At 41.7% G+C, this 22,927-nt stretch overlaps 1 protein-coding gene across 2 annotated transcripts in view; it reads right to left on the bottom strand.

Annotated features, from left to right (window-relative positions):
* The window catches only part of LRRC7 (leucine rich repeat containing 7), a 399,545-nt gene that overhangs the window by 242,273 nt on the left and 134,345 nt on the right, over window positions 1-22,927 (bottom strand). For both annotated transcript variants that reach the window (XM_075936231.1, XM_075936230.1), the window contains exon 4: window positions 3,704-3,821. In XM_075936231.1, coding sequence (XP_075792346.1) covers window positions 3,704-3,821 — 118 coding nt within the window. The remainder of the gene's footprint in view (window positions 1-3,703; window positions 3,822-22,927) is intronic.

The following is a 22,927-nucleotide window of genomic DNA, read 5'->3' as shown; positions in this document are numbered from 1 at the left end:
CCCATAATACAAGAACTAGGGGCCACCAAATGAAACTAATGGGCAGCAGGTTTAAAACAAATAAAAGGAAGTTGTTCTTCACACAGCAAGTAGTCAATCTCTGGAACTCCTTGTCTGAGGAGGTTGTGAAGGCTAGGACCATAACAGGGTTTAAAAGAGAACTAGATAAATTCATGGAGGTTAAGTCCATTAATGGCTATGGGTAAGGAATGGTGTCCCTTGTCAGAGGGTGGAGATGGATGGCAGGAGAGAGATCACTTGATCAGTACCTGTTCAGTTCGCTCCCTCTGGGACACCTGGTATTGGCCACTGTCGGCAGACAGGCTACTGGGCTGGATGGACCTTTGATCTGACCCAGTATGGCCATTCTTATGGTCTTATGTTCTTATAAATTATACTTATCTAAGTATACAGTTAGAGTTACCTAATATAATACCATACTCACATACCCTTCTCCCAGAAGACTGAGCATAGAAGGACCAGTCTCCCCCCATTTGGGGGGTTCTGGTGCAAAGTGAAGTATGAAAAACTTAGAAGCAAGGACTTAGAAAGAATAAATAAAGTGAAGCAAAGAACTTTGATATTGTAAGCGTGGTCAAGGTAAACTCTATCCTGACATCTGGTGGTGAACTGTGGCAAGTGGTACACAGAGACTTCAGGGGCTGAGCCCAATTTGCATAGACACACACACCCTGTCTAGCATGTGCTCACAGCAGCCCAAATGGTCACTTTGGCCACTGTGGGATTCCCAGTCTCTCTGTTATTGAGGCAGTGGGGATAAAAGTGTTGTTACCCTGATTATGCGAATCAAGGACAATGGACTGGTGGAACTGTTTATGACAGAAGGATTCGCCATAAACTAAGTAGCACTCACTAGACAAGGGGCATGGGTTCCAAACCCAGTCAAATTGAGAGAGGCTGGGGACAGGTCTTTGTACCTGGTGGGGGGGGGGGGGGCTTCTCTCAGGGCTTATACAACACCAATTACACCCCCTCCTCTCTCCACTGTGGAATATCAGAGTTAATTTAGATTCCGTTAGGGGTCTAGTTGTGAGCTGGGGAGTTAACTTCACTGTGGGCCAGTGGAGCACTAGTGCTAAGGCTCCTCTGTTATGAGCTGAAATCACTGTGTGCTGTGGGGAGCCTGGCGCTGTGCTGCGGACAAGAGCTGAAATCACTGTTGCTGAGGGGAGCCTGGTGCTAAGCTGCTGGGCTGCTAGCAGAGACGCTTGCAAGGGACAACCAGCAAGTGCAGGCGGACAGCAGAGTGGTTTGCCGGGACGACCGGTGGTTGCAGGCGGACAGCAGATGCAGCTGGCGGGGGCGACCTGCGGGTGCGGGCGGATAGCAGAGCGGCTGACGGGGATGACCTGTGGCTGGTAGGAGCAGCAGCAGGAGCAGCCAGCTGGCAGCCAGGGGCGTGAACTGAGAAGGCTGGCAGAGTGTGATGGAATGACTTGCATCGACGGCGGCGGCAGAACCCCACGGAAAGGCGGAGCCATCAGCGGAGCCACTAGCAGGGCCACGTAAGGTGTATCGATCCCCGCCCCTCCAGGTTGGGATGGTGAAACCCTGCTGGGTGAACTTTTGAACCCTGGGGCGGCACTGACCTGGGGCAGAGACTTTTGGGGTGTTGGACTTTTGGGACTTTGGGGGGATTTGTGGCTGGGGGGAGGGCCTTCGCTCATGTTTGGTCTGTAAATCCGAGTTCTGGTGTTTCCCCAATTTAATGCTGATGTCGGTTACCTCATGTTATTAAAGGTTTGCTACTATACTGAGGCTCTGTGCTTGCGAAAGGGGAAGAATTGCCTCTTTTGAGGCACCTAGAGCTGTATGTAAGATTTCCCAGATCACTGGGTGGGGGCTCGAGCCGGTGTTGTATTACCACTGTTGGGAGGAGACCCCTAGATACTGAACCCGGCCCTTGCTGCTATTTACTCGGCCTGGCAGAAGGGCTACAATATGAAGGAAAGAGATGCTTGATGTGGAAGAAGAGAGAGAGCTAGAATGCCCAAGCTTGAACTTCCTTATTTCCATAGCTTTTATGAATTTATTTTCATTATTAACACCCAGCCTCTAATGACCATAAACAGATTTCCGCACCATGAGATTTTGTGGGTACATATTACTTGATTGGATGGTGATATTGGGACATCTTTTGAATATTCATAAGTAAGATCATTAGGTGTCTCTCTTGGACACATTCCCAGTCATGGGGAAAATCAGGAACTTGCAGTTAATTTCAAGGTTTCTGTTTCCTTGATCACAATGGCCGTTTAGCTGGGCTTTGATGTTTTAGCTCTCACAAGATGTTAAGTCATGTACCCCCACCCTTGTTTGGCCATTATATGTGTTCTGACCCAACTGAAGATTTTGTCACAAGCCTTTCAATTCTTCTAAAAAGATATTAAAAGATTTTAATTTAACTTCTAAAAGATATTAACGCTTACTCATCTTATACTACTGCTAAAGCCAACTCATACAGGATAAGTCCTGCTGGCCTTGCATTACTGGCATTGCTATTCAAATATAGAAAAAGGGGTAGGATAGGAGAAGATATAGGTTGGCAGGCTACAAAGCCCACCATAGAAATGTATGACCCTTGACCACTCACCAAAATCTTGTCGTGGCCCCTCATAAAAAATGATTGCCCACTCCAGAGAAGTCTGCAGGGACAAGCAGCCACTGCAAATACCTTGAAAGGGAAAGTGGAATCAAGGAGCTAATCTCCCTAAAAAGCAAATGCAGTCCTTGGACATGGCTGGAAGTTAGAGAGAAATTTATGAAATTCTGAAATAAAGTTTGGAATATTCCTCTGAGAAGTTTTGCCACAGAGAGGTCTGGCTGAGCCATGGGCCACTTCAGACGCAGACTTAAAATGGAGGGAACTTAATAGGGTGGAGTATACTAGTGACAATCAGGCTTAGTTCTGCCCTAACCTGTAAACAGGATGAAGAAACTTATATGTGGATCTTAGCAGAACGAAGAAAATATACTATAGTCACTGTAACATTCACAAGAAAGAAGTAGTAGAAATCAAAAATATATTTAAAAAACAGTTTTGACCAAAATCTTCATCTCTACCAAATGGGATCTTCATCTTTACCAAAAATGAAAATCTGCTAGAAGAGAATATCCAATTAGCTAATATTGCTACTTCATTGAAAAACTGAACATAAACATAAACAAATCCATGGTATGGTACTATCTTCTGTCTCCTAATCACATCATACTTCATGCCACAACTTTAACAAAACTAAAATAGTTTTATTTCCAACATTCAGATTAATTGTTGACTTGCTAAATGGTTAAAAAATTGTCATATTTTATTCATTTTAAAATCTCACTTTATCTGCTACTGTATTTTGTGTTTTGGGAACATGTTAATTCTCATGAAACAAAATTTCATGTAGCTATTTTATACTATCAAGGCCAAATTTTGGCAGGCATTGAACACAGATGTACATCAGAGGATGGGGATGAAACCTTTATTGACAAAGTGAAATGTTAGGGACTCCACTAAAAGAAGTGGAGCTACTTTGGATCTAAACAGAAAGCAAAATGTAGTTAATTTGTTTTAGAGTTTGCTAAAAGAGTAAAGTTTTCATTCATTTAGCATTAAAAGCTAATTACAACAACACTATGCAAAATGTCCTATAATTTCAACACAACATATACAATTATTTTACAGTTGCATTCTTACCATTTTTACTGATGTCAAGTTCCTTGAGATTAACTAAACTAGCAATACTGGTCGGCAGGCTTGAAAGGTCATTGTCTGGTATACTCAGTTTACGCAGAGCTTGACAGTTGAACAATTGCTACAACATGAAAAAGAACAATTACAATTAACATTATTTTAGTAAAATTCAGTTTGCACTATAATTTATACATAAAAGCAATAACAACTATTGTAAAATACTTTGAGGACAACAAAATAATAGGCTGAAATAATCTAGAATCAATTTATAGTGAAATTATTGGGAAGACATACTTACATATTACATTACACTTTAAAAAGGAAAATTATCTAGAGATAAATGTGCTGCTTACAAATAATTGCTAATGAAATGTAGTTTTAAGATGGAGCTTCATAAGTTTATGAATGAGAATGTGTGAAGGATTGCTCATGATAGTCGGGGATTGATCTTAAATGATCCCGGAGGTTTCTTCCAGTCCTATAATTTGACAGCAATAATAGAGCTTTTTGAATTTTTTCAGAATGGTTTTCCATTAGAAACAGTAAACTTTTTCAAAATTAAAGTATTTCATGTAAATGTATCAATTTTGATTAAATTTGATGAGAAAAAAATAAAATAGTCATTTCAATTTTCTCAGAGTATTTAAATAATGCCAATAAGGCAAGATTTCTGATTTTATTCCAATTAAAATAATTTTTTCTAAAAATGTTGGAATTTTGCATGAAACAAGAATTCATTTTCTGAGTAGCTCTAACCAATATATCATATAATAAATATTTATACTGTAGCTTCTTCCATACAATGCTACTCAACTAGAGCAATTTCAAATCTAAGATAAATAATATAAATAATGGAGAAAATCCCGTACTAAGCTAGAGATGTCTTTAGAGCTAGAATGTAACATTTAGACACCATCCATTTTTATGGGCAAGTATAATTTTTTTTAAGCAAGCAAGCAAGCAAGCTGCATCTTTAAAATAGTGCTTTCCATTATTCACTCAATCCATGCCTCAAGCTGGTGCAGGTGTATTATACAATCATAGAATCCTAGATCTGGAAGATACCTCAGGAGATCATCGAGTCCAGCCTCCTATCCAAAGCAGGACCAATCCCAACTACATCATCCTTTGTCAAGATGAGACTTAAAAACCTCTAGGGATGGAGATTCCACCATATCCCTAGGTAACCCATTCCAGGATTTCACCACGCTCATAATGAAATAGCTTTTCCTAATATACAACCTAGACCTTCCCCACTGTAACTTGAGACGATTGCTCCTTGTTCTGCCATCCATCACTACTGCAAACAACCGCTCTCCATCCTCTTTGGAGCCTCCCTTCAGGAAGTTGAAGGCTGCTATCAAATCCCCCCTCACTTTACTCTTCAGCAGACCAAATAAGCCCAAATCCCTCAGCCTCGCCTCGTAGGTCATGTGCTCCAGCCCCCTAATCATTTTGGTTGCCTTCCACTGGACCTTCTCCAATGCATTCACATCCTTTCTATAGTGGGAGGCCCAGACTTGGACATAATACTCCAGATGTGGCCTCACCACTGCCGAATAAAGGGGAATAATAACTTCTCTAGATCTGCTGGAAATGCTCCTCCTAATGCAACCTAATATTCCATTCACCTTCTTTGCTACAAGGGTACACTTTTGACTCATATCCAGGTTCTCATCCACTGTAATCCCCAGCTCCTTTTCTGTTGAATTGCTACTTAGCCAGTCAGTCCTCAGGCTGTAACAAAGTTTGGGATTCTTTCGTCCCAAGTGTAGGACTTTGCACTTGTCCTTATTGAACCTCATCTGATTTCTTTTGGCCCAATCCCCTAATTTGTCTAGGTCACTCTGGTCCCTATCCCTACCCTCCAATGTATCTACCTCTCTTCCTAGCTTAGTGCCAACTTGCTGAGGCTGCAATCCATCCCTTTATCTAGGTCATTAATTAAAATGTTGAACCAAACCATCCCTAAGACAAATCCTTGGGGCGCTCCACTTCAAACCAACCGCCAACATGACATCGAGCCATTGATCACTACCTGTTGGGCCCAACAGTCTAGCCAGCTTTCTATCCACCGTACAGTCCATTTCTCCAATCCATACTTCCTTAATTTGCTGGCAAGAATATTGTGGGAGACTGTTTCAAAAGCTTTGCTAAAGTCAAGGTATATCACATCCACTGATTTCCCTATGTCCATCATAGAAGCTAATCAGATTGGTCAGGCATGACTTGTCCTTGGTGAATCCATGTTGACTATTCCTGATCACTTTCCCCTCTTCCAACTGCTTCAATTCGAATCCCACCCACCTCCTCAGCAGAGTCACGCAGCAGCACTCAGCTTCCTTGAATAGGGAAGGTTAGCTGCTGCTGGTGGTAAATTTGGAGAGAGAGTGGGTGGCCAGGACCAAGTGATGGCTGTCCAGCTGCTCCTAGGGTGGGGTCATGTGGCAGGTAGCTGCCCCAGGAGCAGCTGGACATCCATTACGTGGTCCCGGACCCAGCCCCAGCCATTCCTAAAAATAGCACTGTGGTCCCAGCCCCAGGAGCAGCTACACTGCAGCCCCAGGTCCAGCCCTGGCACACGGGGCAGCTGCCCACAATGTGGCCCCTTCCCAGGAGCAGCTAGGAAGCCACCATGTGGCCTTGGACCCAGCTTCAGTCCTTTCCCCAGGGCTGGAGCTATGGCCTGAGCTTCATGGTGGCTGTCCGGCTGTTTCCAGGGCGGGCTGCATTGACCCATGCCACTGGGAAAGTACTGGGAAGGTAAGTGTGTCCTAGGCAGGAGCCCAAAGTGGAAGCAAAGTGTATTGGTGAGTTGTTGGGCAGGGGAGCAGAGTTTGAGAGGGGAGTTGGGGCTCAGATGGGGCAGTGTTGGGGGATGGTGGCATGGACATCTTGGCGAGACTTAAGTTTCCATAGGTTCTAGCTTTTATTTTAAAGGACATGCCCAGACTGTGATTCCCCAGCACCAATGGTAACCCCTTCACATTCTAGGTGCTGCCCTTTGTGTGCATACCACCACTTCACAATACTGTAGCATTTCTTAAAGACAAGGACTAAACTATGTGTCATTTGTTTTGCTGCTTTCCTGGCGTCCCTGTGAAGTTAGATGAGCCACACTCCGCTTCATAGATAATTCAAACACCCCCCTTTCTGTCTGGCAGCTTTTACTGTTTTTGTGATCCAGACAGACCTTATGGTATGAAAAATAGAGTTTTAATAGCACAGTAATAACTATAGAACAAAAATAAATTTGGGTTTTTTTAATCTGATTGAATTAATTAAAACATCTCTGTAACTAGTGTTCGTTTGAAACAATTGTGCTTATTGCATTCATACACAAAATGCACACTTGTTCAACAGGAGGCTTTGTAACTAAGAACATGGAGTGAATGATGAGATAGCAGTTGTCTGCTACTCAGAATCACCAAGGTAAATGGTTGCATAATGTATAGAAATGTTACTTGATATCTATTTTGTATAAAAGAGGATCATGAAAGTTCTTGCCCTACAAGGACCTTCATCAGTTCTTTTGTTTTTAAATATGCAAAAATGAAGAGAAAATATTTTTATCTGAATACAGTAAACTTCCTATAATCCAGCACCTTTATGACCCAGAGGGTGTCAGATTATCAAATATGCCGGACCATCAGAAAGGGGGGCTATGAGCGGTCTGGGGTAGAGTGGGGGAGGGATGCGCCCCTCGGTGCTACGGAACCAACCCGGCAGCACCCCAGCTGCTCTGCCCCAGACTTCATGGAGTCAGCCACTGGTCAGTTTCAACAGCGGCTGACTTGGGGAAGTCTGGAGCAGAGCAGCTGGGGTGCTGCCGGGTTGGTTCCGCAGCGCCGAGGGGCAGCGCTACGGAACCAACCAGGCAACACCCCAGCTGCTCTGCCCCCGGCTTCCCCGAGTCAGCTGCTGGTCAGTGTCAGCAGCAGCTGAATCGGGGAAGCCAGGGGCAGAGCAGCTCCAATTGTCTGGCTGCCCAGAGCACTTCTGGGTTCCAGATGGTGCTGGGCCATCAGGTGTGTTGGACCATTGGATGCTGGACCACTGGAGTGTTACTATACTTTGAATGTCTTTGTTAGAGGACATAAATGAGGTAAATACTACAATACATCAGTCTTTTTAGTTAAATAATGTACTTCAAAACTATTTATCTAAAATAACAGCATTAAGAACCAGAACCAAAGTCCAGTGAAGTTAATTGAAAATTCTCATTAACTTCAAGGTGTTTCAGAACAGGCTTTAAATATCCTTTATTTACTTGTCTGCTTGATTTCTTTATGTAAACCTAAGGATGTTATGTATCGGGTAATTGACTAGTCAAATAGTCCATGCATTTTGCTGTTGCTAGAGCTGTTGCTACACTTCAAAAGTGAAAGTGCCACGTTGGGCTGGGGTCAGCTGAAAACTGACTCCGGACTCCACGTGGCATTGCCACTTTGAAATGCTGTGAGAAGCCTGATGCCAGGCTCCCCGCGTCATTTCAAAGAAGTGCCACATGGAGCTTGGGGTCAGCTGGGGAGTCCCCAGCTGATCCTGGGCTCTACGCAGCACTGCCCCTTTGAAACATCACGTGCAGTCTGACGCCAGGCTCCCCGCAGCAATTCAAAGTGGCAGCACCCAAGGAGCCCAGGAGTCCCCAGCTGATCTCGGGCTGCCACTTTGAAACACCATGTGCAGCCTGAGGACATCCCAGCTGGCCCCAGGCTGCACACGATTTTTCAAAGCAGCAGCCCTGCTTGGAGCCTAGGGTCTGATCCCAGACTTCAAGCAGTGCTGCCTCTTTGAAATACCCCCTCTTTTCCATTCCCTTGCTGCCTCTCTCTGAGGGTATGTCTACACTAGCTCGTTAGTTCGAGCTACGTAGGCAAATGAGGGCAACCGGAGTTGCAAATGAAGCCTGGGATTTAAATATCCCGGGCTTCATTTGCATGTTCCCGGGTGCCATCATTTTTAAATCCCCCTTAGTTTGAACTAACTGCCTGCGGCTAGACGCGGCAGTTAAACATTAATTCGAACTAATTCCTTAGTTCGAATTAACTGTTACTCCTCGTGGAATAAGTAGTAACAGTTAATTCGAACTAAGGAGTTAGTTCGAATTAACGTTTAACTGCCACGTCTAGACGCGGGCAGTTAGTTCGGACTAAGGGGGGGATTTAAAAATGGTGGCGCCCGGGAACATGCAAATGAAGCCCGGGATATTTAAATCCCAGGCTTCATTTGCAACTCCGGTTGCCCTCATTTGCCTACCTAGCTCCAACTAACAAGCTAGCGTAGACATACCCTCATAGAGGCAGCAAGGGGGAGGGGGGGTTGAAAAGCGACTGGTTGACTATCCTGTCAACTAGACCACCTCTCTATTTAAATCTACTAGAAATTCATTAAAACTCCCATCCAGCATGTACTTAGCTTTACACAAATTCCTTTCATAACCTTTCCAGGCAAATACACAATTCTTTACTTGGAGGAAAAATAATAACTCTTGTAGTTGAGTTAATAACTTGAAATAATACAGTCAATTGCCTGTGCATTCTGGCAAAAAGCAAAGAATATTATTTGTCACCTTTCTTATACCCTATTTTTATTAATAGACATTCAAGCTTTGAAGAATGCTTATGAGTTGATCAAATCAGACAATTAATGGAAATCTGCACTTGGTTCATCAGAAAGTTTTAGTTCTAATTTATGTTTGTTGTGCAGACCAAGCATTCCATGTACTGTAACTACATTTTCTAAGTTATCTATTTATCTGTAATAAGTAAAAAGAACTGTCTAGAATTATGCTGTATTGATTTCACCTCTGATCCAAAATAAAACATACTCCTGAGACACGTAGTCTGTGTCTACGCTGGCATGAATTTCTGAAACTGCTTAAAACGGAATACTATTCCGTTTTCAGTTTTTCCGGAAAAGGAGCATCTACATTGGCAGGCTGCTTTTCTGGAAAAGCCCTTTTTCCGGAAAAGCGTCTGTGGCCAATGTAGACGCGCTTTTCCGGAAAAGAGCCCCGATTGCCATTTTCGCGATCGGGGCTTTATTCTGGAAAAGACTACTGGGCTGTCTATACTGGCCCTTTTCCGGAACAGTGTTCTGGAATAAGGACTTATGCCCGAGCGGGAGCAGAATAGTTTTTCCGGAATAGCGGCTGATTTTGTACAGTAGAGCATTGTTGCTTTTCCGGAAATTCAAGGGCCAGTGTAGATAGCTCGCAGCTTATTCTGGAAAAGCGGCTGATTTTCCGGAATAAGTGGCCCAGTGTAGACACAGCCAATGTGAATTGAGAGAAATATTCAATAAGCTGTTGTTTAGTTGTGCAATTGAGAGTATATCCTACAGAAGGTCAGAAATGTTAGTCTGAAAGGCCAATGAACATAGCTCCCTGAAAGGAGAGCCAGATTTAATTGAGGAGAATGTACCCCAATTGGGGTACAGCTATAAATAGAGGAAGTTCGCTCCTGAAAATTTTGCAGTATTCATTTTCTTTTTATTTGACTTCATATTAAATAAACATTTAAAGTGGTGCACCTTATTAATTATCCCTTGTTTTAGTATTCTCTTACATAACATTTAAAAAATATATATAAAATATTTGTTAATAACTTGGATGACACAGTGGCACACATCTGTATAAGTGCACATAAACTCAATACTGGTGCACAAGACAAAACTCACTCTGCTCATGGATAGAAAATCTTAGAGGAAACACTGATCCTGACTGGCTGAAGTATTAATACACTGATATCTCCAGGACCGCCACCCTTCAGATATCTGCAAAATGATCTCTTCCCATCTACCTATGATGCAGACTGCCTATATCTTATCTTGTAGTGTGCAGGTGCTTAATCCAGGGAACTGGAAGCACCCAGGGAACTGGCTTGAAAGCTTGGAGGCCAGTGGGCCAGGCCAGGCAGGGCTGGCCTTATTATGAGGCAAACTGAGGCGGCAGCCACCATAGGCTGACGAGGGGGAGGGAGCACAACTAGGACCCAGAGTGTAGAAAATCGTGTCTGCTGCTAGTACAGTGAGGGCTAGTACAGTATCATTTGAGCTCCCCGCCTCAGGTGCCAAAATGTTGTGGGCCAGCCCTGAGACCAGGGATAGGGGAGTCAGTGGCGGGGGGGGGGGGGGGGGGGGGGCGGCAGAAATTATTTCCCTGGTCCCACAAAATCCCTCATCTGGGACTGGTCAGGTCCCCAGGGTTCCAGACCAGGGAGGTCCACCTAATCTGTAGTCACGTGAATATAATTAGAAAACAAGTTTACCCAGTGGTCTCGCATGAGTCTATAGATTCCAAAAAGAGCTTACTCTCCTTTGGAAGAATCTTCATGACTCTTCAGAAATTAATGGTGTATTCAAAACAGCTTTGATATCTCTGTTACAAAAAGTTTCATATCCAAATTATGTTTCAATTTGTATTCAAAAATCTATTTGAGACTAGAGATTGATTTGATTATCAAACTGAGCAAATAAAAAATAAAAACTGGGTAGCAGGGAACTATCTCACAAATTATCCTCAAAAGCTAACAAGGACTAGGTAAGTCAGTTAAAGTAAATTTTACATCTGAGACTTTTACTAACAAGAATATTCCGTTGCTTTTCAAGGCGGTCTACTTTCTCTCTCTATCTGGAAGTTCAAAACCAGCTTTAACTTTAATGAGAATGACATGAATAGAATATGGGCAGAATTAAACATATAGGACAATGACCACCTTGAATTTCCAACAAATAGGGAAGAAGAGGGTTTTTTTTAAATGAAAAGCTTTTTCTAGACTTTCTGTAAGTACTGGACTGAGGCTTTTGCTGTTAAGTCTTCTCTTTTTCCTTTCAACTAAGGCATTATCCTAAGAATTGTTTTTATGTTTATCACAAAAATACCATACCTATTGTGGCAAAGTGCCAGTTGTGCCCCAGGGGTCTTGCACTACTAGAGGACAGTATTAGCCTCAGAGGCTTGTATGGCCCTTCACACAGCTTCTTTCTCTTTACAAGAGGCACAGTCCACAGCTTACTGAGCCATACTTACCACAAGCTGCTAGTTCATGGTTTTGGGGTGAAACCCTCTCTATAGTCTTGATCTCCCCTTTCAGGGCAGTCTCTATGTTGGTGTGGGGAAGGCCTGGGGGGAATCCAGGCCCACCCACTACTCTAGGTTTCAGCCCAGAGATACTAAGGCAGCAGCAACAGACAGGGATTGTGTTTGCTTCCACTCTGGCAGCTTTTTCCCTGGGCCACTTCTTTAAACAATCCCTCCAAGTGCCCTTCCCCTAGTACTTGCTAGCCAGTCCTCAGCACCTCCCCCCCAACACACACACACCTTCCAGTCCTACACTTCCTCCTTTCCAGTCCAGAACACACTCATACCTTCCAGTCCATCACTCTTTGTCTTCCTCCTCTCCTGACCTGAGGGAAACCTTTTAAAACAACCCCACTGGCTTTAACTGGCTACAGGTGTTTAATTAATTAGCATGCTCTCTGGCAGACACGTCATCAACTAGCACCAGGTGTCTGCCTGCCTTCATTTCAGACAGCAGTCTCTCAGAATTTACTTGGGGAAGAGAAAGCCATTTATCCAGCACCCTGTATACCAGCCTTCGATTAGAATATGGCAGGCTGCTGGTTTAGGTCTGTCACGCTATGTAGAGGGACATCTTCATAACAAAATTAAGCAAATGTACTCCTAAAAAAATTGCAAAGCTAGGATTTAGGAAATTTATTGTTTACCCCTGCTCCCAAACCTATTTGTGCAATTTTGTAATCACTGGTGTTCTCAGGAGAACATTGTATTTGTCAATAATACTATTACAGAAAACTACTCTTTCAGAATGCAGATCATAATCAGCATCGCAGCATTCTGTGTTTTGTAAGAACTGCCCCACTTCTAGAGAGTACAATGGAGTCATATAAATATAGATCCTTATGCACAATTTCTATCCACTAGAGGTTTTCGACATCTATACACTAGTAAGCTATGGTATTTTCACTAAATCATACAAATGTAGGGCTAGAAGGGACCTCACTGAAAACTCATGAAGTCCTGCCTTTTGCACGGAGGCAGGACCAAGTAAATTTAGACCATCTTTGACAGGTATTTATCCAACCTGTTCTTAAAAAAGATTCCATAAATTCACTTGAAAGCATATTTCTAACTACACTTTTAGTTAGAAAGCTTTTCCTAATAGCAAGCCTAAATCTTCCTTACTGCTGATTAAGCTCATTACTTCTTGTCTTAACTTCAGTGGGGAACAATTGATCACTGTCCTCTTATACTCCTTGTGGAATTCTGCACCACTGCACAATGAAGAATGTTGCAGAAATTAATGTTGGGTGTGATGAATTTCCTTTTTTCCCCTCACACAAAAAGGGTTTCAGAGATATTGGCTGCCATTATGGGGTACTGGACCCACCAGATTGCCACCTTGCACATAGAAGTCAAGGCCAATGGAAGGGAGAGGGAACTGGAGGGTTCTCAGCAGCTGCAATTACTAGTATGCCCTAGAGAGGAAGGAGGTAGGGGTGTGCAAGAAACTCTGTGAAAACACAGGACCCAGCATCAGGCTGTTTCTCCTTCTGAGTTCCTGGACTCTAGGGGCATATCTACACTAGCAAGATTGACCCTCTGGAGCAGTGTTCCCTCTAAGTTGCCTGACAGCACAGCTTCACAAGTGATTAATCAGCCCCACTCAGTCTCAGACTCGGGGTTCTGTACATGGAGCTGACTGACTGGGCGGGGCTGATTAATCACCACACAGCTTAGAGGGAACACTGCTCTGGAGGTTGATTTTCTAGTGTTCAATTTATTGGGTCTAAAGTAGGCCCATAAATCAAATGCTGAGGACAGCCCCCATTCACATCCGGTATTCCTTTTTCTGTGAGGAGTAAGAGAAGCTGACAGGAGTGTGTGCTCCCATTGGCCTCCTACTGTGCGAGTGCCACCACAGCTTTTCTTAGCTGGAGTTGTGTACCTTAAACCATTCTGCCTGGTCTAGTATAGACCAGGCCTAGGAGAGTAGGGTCTTGCTGACAAGTATTTTTAAATAAATTACCAAAATAATCAAAACTGGTGTGATTATAGTGTTATTTTGACAAATAAAATTTGCAGAATTTTTCAGAATTTTAAAATACTGTGCACATAATTTTTAATTTGTGGTGAATTCTCCCAGGAGTAGTCTTATAACACCTCTTCAGAAACGAAGACTATCAGGTCTCCCTAAAGTCTTTTTTTCTCAGTAGTAAGCATGCCATTTTTTAAACATTTTCTCTCAGATTAGGGTTTTCTAAGACTATTTTAATCTTTTATTACTCTCTCCAATTAGTTTAATTTTTCCTTAAACTGTGGCATCTAGTACAGAACACATTACTTTAACTGAGGTCTCAACAGTGCCAAGTAGAGTAAGTCAGTTACCCCCTCATGTTTTACATGCTCTATACTCACAATAATATTAGCTCTTTTGCAACTGCTTTGCACTGTAGGCTCATATTTAATTTGAGATCCACTAAAACCCCCAGAGTCTTTTCAGTAGTATTACTATTTAGTCAGTTATATCCCATTTTGGATTTGCCCTACGACAACTACTCTTTGAGTTGTGCACCCACCTTCAAGGAATTTCATCTAGACCAATATTTTCTTCCTTAGTTAACAAGAATGGCTTGTTGGGCTATGTCAAAAGCCTTACTAAAATGAAGACAGATGATGTCCATTACTTCCTCCCTATCTACTAGGCCTGTAATCCTGTCAAGAAAGGACATAAGGTTGGGTTTGCATGATTTGTTCTTACAAATCTATGCTGACTATTCCTTAGAACACTATTATCCTGTAAAGTATCAGAGGGGTAGCCGTGTTAGTCTGAATCTGCAAAAGCGGCGAGGAGTCCTGTGGCACCTTATAGACTAACTGAAGTGTAGGAGCATAAGCTTTCGTGGGCAAAGACCCACTTCGTCAGATGCATGTCCTGTAGGTGTTTACAAACTAGTCGTTTAATAATTTGTTTCAATATTTTTCCATGGATCAAAGTTAAGACGACTAACCTGTAATTCTCCAAGTCCCCTTTGTTCCACTTTTTAAAAATAGGTACTGTGTTTACCCCTTCTCCAGGACCTCACCTGTTCCTAATGATTTCTCAAAAGATAATTGCTAATGATCCTGATATCGCTTCTGCTATCTCCTTAACTACCCTATGAATTTCACCAGACTCTGCCAACTAGAATACATCTAACTTACCTAAATGTTCTTAAACCTATTTCTTCCCTGTTTTTGGGTTGTGTTCCTTTGTCTTTGTTGTTAACATTAACTGTGTTAAAAATCTGGTCTCAATTTAACTTTTTAGTGAGGACTGAAGCGTTAGGCATTAAACACTTTCTCATTATTATTTATTATTAGCTTTCCTTCCCCACTAAGAAATAGGCCTGCATGTTCCATCATCTTTTCGGACGTGTTCATTGAATCTCTTCACCCTAGTCTACATTAGGGAGTTATTTCAAAATAACCCCCCTTATTTTGAAATAAGCAGAGCATTCACACTACCAAGGTAATTATTTTGAAATAAGGGGCTGGTTATTTCAAAATCTGTACTCCTGCGTTCCTCGGGGAATAATGCTTATTTCTAAATTATTTCAAAATAGCATTAGTGAGGATGCACCACTGCTGTTATTTTGAAATAACTACTCCCCAGAGTAATTTGAAGTAATTACTCTCCAGTGCTTCCTGGGGCTCTAAGTCAAGGCATTGCAGCCACAATAATGGTGCCTGCCTTGCATTAATTTCGAGGCTCTCCCTAGTGGGAACACGCTATTCGATTTTGTTATTTTGGGAGATATCATTTCAAATGTACCTATTTTGAAATAATTTCCTAGTGTAGTCAAGCCCTTCTTATGTCCTTGTATATTTCTTCATAGCTGTATCCTATATTGTGCCCTTTCTGATTTTTTCCCCTACATGATGGTGCTATACTTTTCTACTCCTCTTTAATAATTTGCCTATAGTTCTACTTTTTGTAGGATTCTTTTTTTGATTTTCAGATAATTAAAGTGCTCCTGATGTTGCCATACTGGCCTATTGTTCTTTCAAAATTTTCTTTGCCCTGATATAGTATGCTATTGTGTCTTTAATATTGTTTCCTTGAGAAACTGCCAGCTCTGCTGAACTCCTTTTTCCCTTGGATTTTCTTCCTAGAGGAACTCACTGACCCATTCTTTGAGTTTGTCTGCTTTTTTTCAGTTCATTGTCATTATTCTGTTCTCACTTCTTTCTTTCCTTAGAACTATGAAATCTATCATTTCATGATCATTTTCACCCAAACTGCCTTCCAGCTTTAGATTCACAATCAATTCTGCTCTGTTGGTTAGAATCAATCCAAAATGGCTGCCCCCGTTAAATTTTCAGAAACAAAAAGTTGTCTCAATGTATTACAGGGAGGTACTGGGAAATTTGTCTTTTTATATAACCCAGACTCTGTAATTACAGTCCGCCTTTGCTCTACCAGGTCTTGTGTTTGTGCTTTTAGTAAAAATAGCAGATATCCTACCATAACATCATCCCCTTTTCTCTTTCTCATTATATTAGTAATATTATAAAATACACAAACTGTTATCTGTTATATCAACAACCAACACATCTGATAGAGGGTGAACTAGCATTACCGAAACTAGGGGGCTGTGCTCACTATGCTCACCAACCCCCCTCTGTCTGCTGCAGCCAGATTGTGGCCTCTCCTTTTATCTGTGCCACAGGTAAAATATTATGTCCAACACAAAAAGATGTCAACATTGTCTTTATTTATGGCAGGAGTGGGGAACCCATTTTGTGTCAGGGGCCACTGACCTACAGAAAAATCAACTGGGGATCACACAATTGAGAAGGAAAAAAAGCCCTTCCAAAACCTTCCAACCCTCACTCCCTCATGTAGCCTCCATTAAACACCTTGATGCTCTAGCGCCGTGGGTAGGGGGAGGTCTGAGGTTCAAGGCTTCAGGCCAGATTAACTCTTCTGGAATTCCAGGGTTAGTGGATTTTGTGGGCCCCCTAGACTCTGTGGTGGGGCAAAAATAAGGGATTTAGTGTCTGGGATAGGGCTGCCAGTGAGTGGGATAGAGATGTGGGGGAGATGGGGTGAAGGAGGGGCTGAGTGTGTGACGTCTGGGTGGGAGGTAGAGTGCAGAGGCAGACTGAGGATACGGTGTTTGGCCAGAGGTGAGGACAGGAGCAGGAGAGGGGGCAAGAGCAGGCTAAGGGTAGGGTGTCTGGCCAGGGGAGAGGACAGGAGCAGGAGAGGGGACAGCAGCAGGCTAGATGCAGGGTGTCTGGCCCTGGGAGAGGGAGGAGGAGTGGGATGGGGGTGCGGAGTCTCAGTGTGGGGGACAGGGACCAGGACGCCCTAAAGGCTGCGTCCAGAGATGGGTAGGCAGGACCTCTGGCAGGTGGAATCTGCCCAGGCTGGCTACCAGGAGGCTTTGCCGGTTCCCCAACAGTGTCAGGGGCAGGGAACTCATGTGAGGGCAGAGCCTATGGACGCAGATGACATATGATGTCATTCTGTCATGCCGCAGGGGAAAAAAACTTATATATATATAGAGAGAGAGAGAGAGTAGAAAAAAGGGTTAGAGCTTTGAACAAAGAGAGCCACTGAACAAAGACTGGACATTTGGACTGGTGAATAAAGAAGCCTAATAAAAACTAATTTCCATTAGGAAAATTATTTCTTCTGGAATAATTCTACAATGTAACAATCTCAGAAAGAAATTATAAGTAATAGCAGCAATAATGCAAGAGTGGGAATAAATTGGAACAGTCACAGATTACTCTAACAACTATTTTAAAGCCTTATTGAATTTTAAGACATTTGTCACCTTGATATTAGGACTCAAACTTAATTATCAGACAATATATCCATATAGAATCAGAGACTCACATACATGTAGGGCTGGAAAGGACACTGGGAGGTCATCTAGTACAGCCCCCTGCAGTAAGACAGGATCAAGTATACCTAGACCATCCCTGACAGTAATTTTTTAACAACTATTTTTAAAAGAACTGGGATTCCACCATCTGCATTTGGAGCCTACTCTATTGTTTAGCTATCCTATAGTTAGAAAGTTTTTCTTAATATATAACCTAAATCTTTTTTGGTGCAGAATAAGCCAATTACTTCTTGTCCTAACTTCAGTGGAGACGGAAAACAAGTGATCACTGTCCTCTTTGTAACAGCCCTTAACATATTTGAAGAATGTTTTTATTCCTTTTAAGGTAGGAAACTAATAAGTGAGGCTAATGATGCTATGATTTTGGTTACACACTGGATTTTATATATAATCATATAATTCTAAATTCTTGGTTTCATGCAAATAGATCTTGAGGGCTCTTAGTGCAGCTACAGTAAGGTTAAAATATTATATTTCAGACTCTACAGATATAGACATAAATTAAGTAGACATAAAATGGATTGGTTAATGGAATGGGGAAATTAAATGCCTGGATGACAAAGAAATAGCACTTTCCATTTTTTTTCAGAAGTACAAATAGAGTTCATTGCTGGGCAAATTTACAAACTATCCAACTCTCCCTGCTAAAATAATGATATAACCCAGATGAAACAATGCAGAGGAACTTTGCAGGTAATTTATAATGTGTACACATTTATGTACATGAGCTGTACTCCACTAAGGCCCTCCTCACCTTATTAAACAGTGATAAGATTGCATAATTTCATGGGTTAATCAAGTGTACTTATAATATTAATTTCAGTGCAGTTTTTAGCTTCACTAATCCACTATGTGCTTTAAAAAAACAAACAAAGATGACATAACCTTTGAAATGGAAAACATCTCTAACATTTCAAATGCATCTTTCATTTATCACATACATTTCACCTTGTAACAAGACAATCTGCTCTTTAAGGGCCTGTGTCAACATGGAGCAGGATCCCCTGTTCTAGAAGGAAGCCCAGGCAAGTACAGAGAATTATCTATCCCACCTGCACATAATTCAGAGATTAGGACTGATGATTATCAGTCACAGGACAAAATGGTGAGCCCTGGATCCCTGAGAGCAGCTTGGACCAGATGAGGTCTGAGAGTGCACTCTCTTGTAGCTGCAACAGAAGGCTGTGCAGACTCCAGGGTGTGCAAAAAGGTCCAATGTATCAAGTTAACGGTGGCCTGAGGAGCCCACAATATGAATTGAAAAACAGGATCATTGTATCATTGTTCCAGGTTTTTTTTTTGTTTGCATTGAAGAATAAACAAATATCTAAAGAAAAGGCCACAGAATGACCTGGAAGTGGGCAATTGCTAGTCCCTTGGACTTTTATTAAGATGAAGTATTTTCAGGCCTGCATTTTTCTAAGAGACTAGAAATTCTTTCATACATAGAACTAAAAACTATTTCATACATAGGTTTCAGGATTTCTCCTCAACCTATTTCTTATGCAATACAATGAAGAAAATGTTCTTGCAGAAAAAAAAGCACATTTAGATAAGTTACATCCCAGTTTTACTGAAGAAACAACATAGTGTTATGTCCCTTTCCATTTCACTATGTACATACAGAGGATGTCAGCCTGTTCAACTACATTTTGTACAAAGACTTCACTGAATCACCTTATGCTTTTGATGTAGCTGCCCTATTTTAGGCTTTTTCATCTACTACAATTTAATGTCACCCAGTCAAAACCTTTAAGCAAACTCTCTCCACAGTGACAAGCTGACTTATACCCCCCACTCATTTTGTATGAGCTCCCAGGTTCCCCAGATCCAAAAGAGAGAGGAAAAAAACACCAAGAATATAGTTTGTCTTTGACAACTACATATTTTAGTATTGATTGGGAAAGTTACTTGACACTGAATGTTTTTTAGCATAAGACTGATATTTCCAAACTAAAGTACAAACTTATGAAAACATCAGAATGGTTGTAAAGGAACAGGAAACAAAACATTGAATTATAATAAATGTAGCCCCATGGGGGTTTCCAGGTGTTGTTTATAAGTTCTGCCAGTCTTTCCCTGAAGAAGCAAAGGACTTGTGAAAATATATTCCCATTTACAACAGTAATTCCAGGACATTAGGGTGAAAAGTGAGAAAATTAAAAGCTGTATATTCATCATGAAGACTACCTGAGCGAAATGTTCCAGAATCCTAGAAAGAATGGATGCCCTACAGAAAAACTGGGAAGCAGAAAATTTCAGAAGGGCAATTCTAAGAAGTCTTTCAAGCCAAACAGATGACTATCCGAAATTGGCACAAAGACAGCACAACAATTGGCACATTCTGCTGGATTGTTAGACAATAAAGGAAATAATTAAAGTTAGTGAGGACATTACAGTGAAGCTAAATTATTTCTTTATATATATATTTTTAATTTATAGAAAAACTCCTATCAGGATGTAGGAGTTGTTGTGTCTAAACCAATGAAGACAGATAGCTATCCAGCCTCCTTTTGAAAATTTACAGTAAAGAGCTTCCATGACCTCCCTAGGCAGTCTGTTCCATTGTCCTATTGTCCTTACAATTATGAATTCTAAGTTTAATAAGGACAAATGCAAAGTACTCCACTTAGGAAAAAACAATCAATTTCACACAACACAAAATAGGAAATGTCTGTCTAGGAAGGAGTACTGCAGAAAGGGATCTAGGGGTCATAGCGGATCACAAGCTAAATATGACACTTGCAAAAAAAGCAAACTTGATTCTGGGATTCATTAACAGGAGTGTTGTGAGAAAGACACAAGAAGTAATTCTTCTGCTCTACTCTGCGCTGCTTATGCCTCAATTGGAGTATTGTGCCAATTTTGGGCACCACATTTCAAGAAAGATGTGGAGAAACTGGAAAGGGTCCAGGGAAGAGCAACAAAAATGATTCAAGGTCTAGAAAACATGACCTATCAGGGAAGACTGAAAGAACTGGGTCTGTTTAGTTTGGAAAAGAGAAGACTGAGAGGGGACTAAAAGCAGCTTTCAAGTACCTAAAAGAATGTTACAAGAAGGATGAAGAAAAATTGTCCTCCTTTATCTCTGATGATAGGACAAGAAACAATGTGCTTAAATTACAGCAAGGGAAGTTTAGGGTGGACATTAGTAAAAACTTCTTAATTGGTTAAAGATGGTTAAAAACTGTCATAAATTGCCTAGGGAGGTTGTGGAATCTCTATCATTGGAGATATTTAAGATCAGGTTAGATAAACATTTATCAGGGATGATCTAGATTATGATTGGCATGGGGGTAGGGGACTGCACTTAATGACCTCTAGAGGTCCTTCGTGTTCTATGATTCTATGAAGTTTTTCCTGACATTTAATCTAAATCTGCTATGTGTAGTGTGAGCCCATCAGCTCTAGTTCTGCCCTCTGTGGCAAAAGAGAACAACTTTTCTCCATCTTTTTTATGGCAGTCTTTCAAGTATTTGAAGATCACTATCATGTTCCCCGCTTAATCTCCTTTTTTCCAAACTAAACATATCAACTTCTTGCAGTCTTTATTCATATGGTGTGCATTCCATCCCTTGGATCATCTTTGTCACTTGACTTTCCACTTTTGTTACACTCTTTCTATACAGTGGTGACCAAAATTGGACACAGTGCCCCAGCTGAGGCCTAACGAGTGATGAGTCGAGCAGTACTAGTCGAGCCTGTAATTTTCACTTTATCCCCATGTTAATTCAAGCTAAAAATGCATTTTCTTTTTTACAACAGCATTACATTGTTGACTCGTGTTGAGGTTGTAATCCATAACAATTCTCAGATCCTTTTTGGGAATACTGCTGCTAAGCCAGTTATCTCCCATTCTGTATTTGTGCATTTGGTTTTGCTTCCCTAACTCTAGAACCTTGCATTTGTCTTTGTTGAATTTCATTTAGTTGTCTATAGTCCAGTTCTCCAAGGGCATGTCTACACTACCCCCCAGTGCCAACTAGGGAGGCTAATGTAGGCATTCGAAGTTGCAAATGAAACCCGGGATTTAAATATCCCGGGCTTTATTTGCATGTTCCCGTCCAGTCCATGAGGAGTAACAGTTAATTCGAACTAAGTACTTAGTTCGAATTACCATTTCACTGCTGCGTGTAGCCGCGGGCAGTTACTTCGGACTAGGGGAATTTAAAAATGGCAACTGGATAGGAACATGCAAATAAAGTCTGGGATATTTAAATCCCGGGCTTCATTTGCAACTTCGAATGCCTACATTAGCCTCCATAGTTCGAACTAGGGGGTTAGTGTAGACATACCCCAATTTATCAAGATTCCTCTGAATTTTAGCTCTGTCTTCCAAAATGTTTGAATCCCTCTCTAGATTTCTTATCATCTGTAAATTGGATCGGTATGCTCCCTCTATTCCTATATTCAGGTAATTAATAAGGATATTAACAATGGTACCAGAACAGATCCATATGGAGCCCTACCTGAAACTTCTTTCCAATCTGACATCATTCCATTAATAGCTACTTTTTGTTTGCAGTTGTTTACCCAACTATTATCCACTATGTAATTCAACCAACTATGTAGCCCTCATTTATCCAGCTTACTTATCAGAACGTTGCACGGGGCTGTGTCAAAAGCCTTGCTAGGAACTCCAAGTATATTATGTTTACTTTGAATTCCCCGTCCACCAAAGCAGCCACCCTGTCAAAGGAGGAAATCATGCTGGTATTTGCAAATTGAATATTTTATATATTGATTTTGTAGTTTTCCAAGTATTGAGGTTAGGCTAATGGGAATATAGTTCTCTAGCTTCTCTTTTTAAAAGATTGGTACAGGCAGTCCCTGGGTTACATGGATCCGACTTGCATCGGATCCCTACTTACAAACGGGGTGAGGCAACAACGCGCTAGCTGCTTCCCCCCAGCAGACCAGGGAGACGCGGAGCGGCTTTTTTCAGCAGACACCTCAGCTTGAGAATAAAGGACTGAGGGAAGTGAGGTGTGGGAGAATAAAACTGAGCTCTGGAGAAATGTTTGGCTAGTGTTTCCCCTACAATATGTACCAGTTCCGACTTACATACAAATTCAACTTAAGAACAAACCTACAGTCCCTATCTTGTACGTAACCCGGGGACTGCCTGTACTATGTTAGCATTTCTCCAGTATTCTGGACCACTCTTGACATCCATGATTGACAGATATTATTGCTAGTAGCCAGTTCAGAGTGCAAAAAAACTCTTCAAATCAGATCAGTTAACAGGTCTCTCTTCCTTCCCTCTATTCTTGATATTGACTTTTCGCATTTTTATCCTATTTA

The sequence above is a fragment of the Pelodiscus sinensis genome, chromosome 9, assembly GCF_049634645.1.
Source record: "Pelodiscus sinensis isolate JC-2024 chromosome 9, ASM4963464v1, whole genome shotgun sequence".
NCBI classification, from domain to species: domain Eukaryota; kingdom Metazoa; phylum Chordata; order Testudines; family Trionychidae; genus Pelodiscus; species Pelodiscus sinensis.
This window is presented reverse-complemented; position numbering and strand designations above follow the sequence as displayed.